We start from the raw sequence: 2,281 nt of genomic DNA on the forward strand, positions 1-2,281 counted from the left end.
AGTGACTGTTCACACAATTTAGTGAGACGAGAATCATAATCACCATTATTGAGGTAGGGTACAAACATACATGGAGACAAAGATAATGACTAGTGAAACAATTGTCAGCGCCCTAACTTTCCTAAGGCTTAGCTTCTAATGCAACAACGACAGCAGAAATACACTAAAATGTCAAGTGACTCCCTGAAGAAGGTGCTTTCCTTTTCCTTCTTTAATTCACAGTGGTATCAATCTAGCATCATGCTACCATCTTCTAAATAACAGTGCACGATCATATATCCAGTATACACAGAGCTTCCATACTAATACATCTTCATTAAAGGAAACCCTCTAAGAAAGAGACAAAGTCATTCACATCTCCAAAGACCTCTTCAGTATTTGTGCTTGAGACAATGCTATGTTTCTTGTTCAAAAATCTAGTCTTATTCTAAGCACTCACTGACTCCTATCTACCAAGAATTACTAGGCATTACTACTTTCAAAGTTTAAAGAAATGCACAAGTATATAAAGAGACATTACCACTTATTTCACTAATGTCAAAAACCCCAAATCCATTTGGTACATACACTGCTATTTAACTAAACTGTCTCAACTACAAAGATAATATTCTGATCTATAATTGTCTCTGGATGCAATAAAGATAATTTCTAATTCTACCTATTCTATATTTTCTAAATTTCTGATGTACATGTAATTACATAATGGTAACATCAAACTTCAATGACTATCACTAGGAACACATAATTTTGTACTTTTGAAAAAGGAAAAAGACACTAATGGCTGTTAATTGGATTTTAATATGTAAATCATTTATGTGCATATAAGATTGCTTTCTTCTTAAATATAACTACATTCTATTCTGAGTATTAAAACTGGTACTTTTAATTTGGTACTTGGCAGCAAGGAAGGGACATTGCTGTTTTCTTACTATACACCTTCCAGTCACTGTGCAGTAATCTGAAAACACTGTTATTATGTCCCAGGTCAGTTACGAAAAGTGACTGTGGCAGAAATACTTTGATAAAGTCATTACTTACCAAAACCTCAAAAAGAAGTGCTAGTAACTTATTGTTAGCCATGAAGTTACTGTCCAAAACTCCCAAGTTAAACCAACTTCCCAAACAGCGAAAGACCTTCATAAGCATTTTCTCATCTGTTCCTGCTTTTTCTACACAGGTCATCTGAATAGAAGAAAAAAGTTAAATAATGTCAATGTATATTCTTAAACCATTATTATAATCATCTTATAAGTATAATAATGAGAAGCATGACAATAATAACTGCTAACAGTTAAAAGTGCTTTGTAGTGCTACTGTTCCAAATACCATTAATCCATTTACTACCCAGTGAAAATCTATAGGCAGGTCCTATTATCTCCAGTTTGTTGATAGGGAAACTGAGGTACAGAGGGGTTACAGACTTACCCAAAGACAGACACATTTCAGAAGTAATTTACTAGGTTTCTTGGTTCCCATATCTGCATTAATGTTGTATTATCAACATAATTGTTTTAAAAGTAGTATTTATTCATCTATACACCTGATTTTCACAGAATAAAAATCAGCTAGAGTTAGCTAGGCATACTACTATATGTTCCCACATGAAAAGCTGATGTTCTAGTTTCAGCACTTAAATACTTTAGTAAACATGTCATTCCACAGAAAGTAACACTACTATAAATATTATTAAAAAGACAAAATAGAAGTCAGACTAAAGCTCATCAGTTTTTCTCTTTGCAGACTGTTTCTGTGATATATATTTTTTCCAAAGGAAAATGTAATGCAACTTTTTCTGGATAAACAATGTTCTGAAATAGCTTTTACAGGCATTGAGTTAGAAACGTAATTGCCATGGGGTTCAGGAGGCATGGCGGGAGGAAGTAGTGGAATCCCATAATGTATTATCAAACCAGATCTAAAGGCTGACACTTACACTTCCAGGTAGCCATGCTCCCTCTATGTTGCAATATCAGGCAATATGTGTACACACTTAATTAGTTTGAACTGTAATGAATTGAAATGAAGGAAGAAAAAATGAAATGATTCAAGTAAGTTTATGGCAACCACAGTCTAAAGAATTCTGATATGCATGGTTACAATACAGGTATAAACTATACAGGAAAATCCTCCAAATTTGAAGCTTCATCTGCCACACAATCTACATTTAAGATGATTGTCTTTATTACTGTGCTCCAAAGACTGCTAAGTTTGTAAGATGAAGAGAAGTGAGGGGTTAATATGTGACTATATACCACGTTCATTCCCACAGAACACTAAGTTA

The 2,281-nt window shown here is 33.7% G+C and overlaps 1 protein-coding gene across 1 annotated transcript in view; it reads right to left on the bottom strand.

Moving 5' to 3' along the window:
• TNPO3 (transportin 3) overlaps window positions 1-2,281 on the bottom strand; it is a 126,841-nt gene that overhangs the window by 76,207 nt on the left and 48,353 nt on the right. Inside the window, exon 5 of the mRNA XM_012664736.1 lies at window positions 1,039-1,182. Within this exon, the coding sequence (XP_012520190.1) occupies window positions 1,039-1,182 (144 nt within the window). The remainder of the gene's footprint in view (window positions 1-1,038; window positions 1,183-2,281) is intronic.

Source organism: Propithecus coquereli, unplaced genomic scaffold, assembly GCF_000956105.1.
Source record: "Propithecus coquereli isolate 6110/MARCELLA unplaced genomic scaffold, Pcoq_1.0 Scaffold91, whole genome shotgun sequence".
Classification (NCBI taxonomy): Eukaryota; Metazoa; Chordata; class Mammalia; order Primates; family Indriidae; genus Propithecus; species Propithecus coquereli.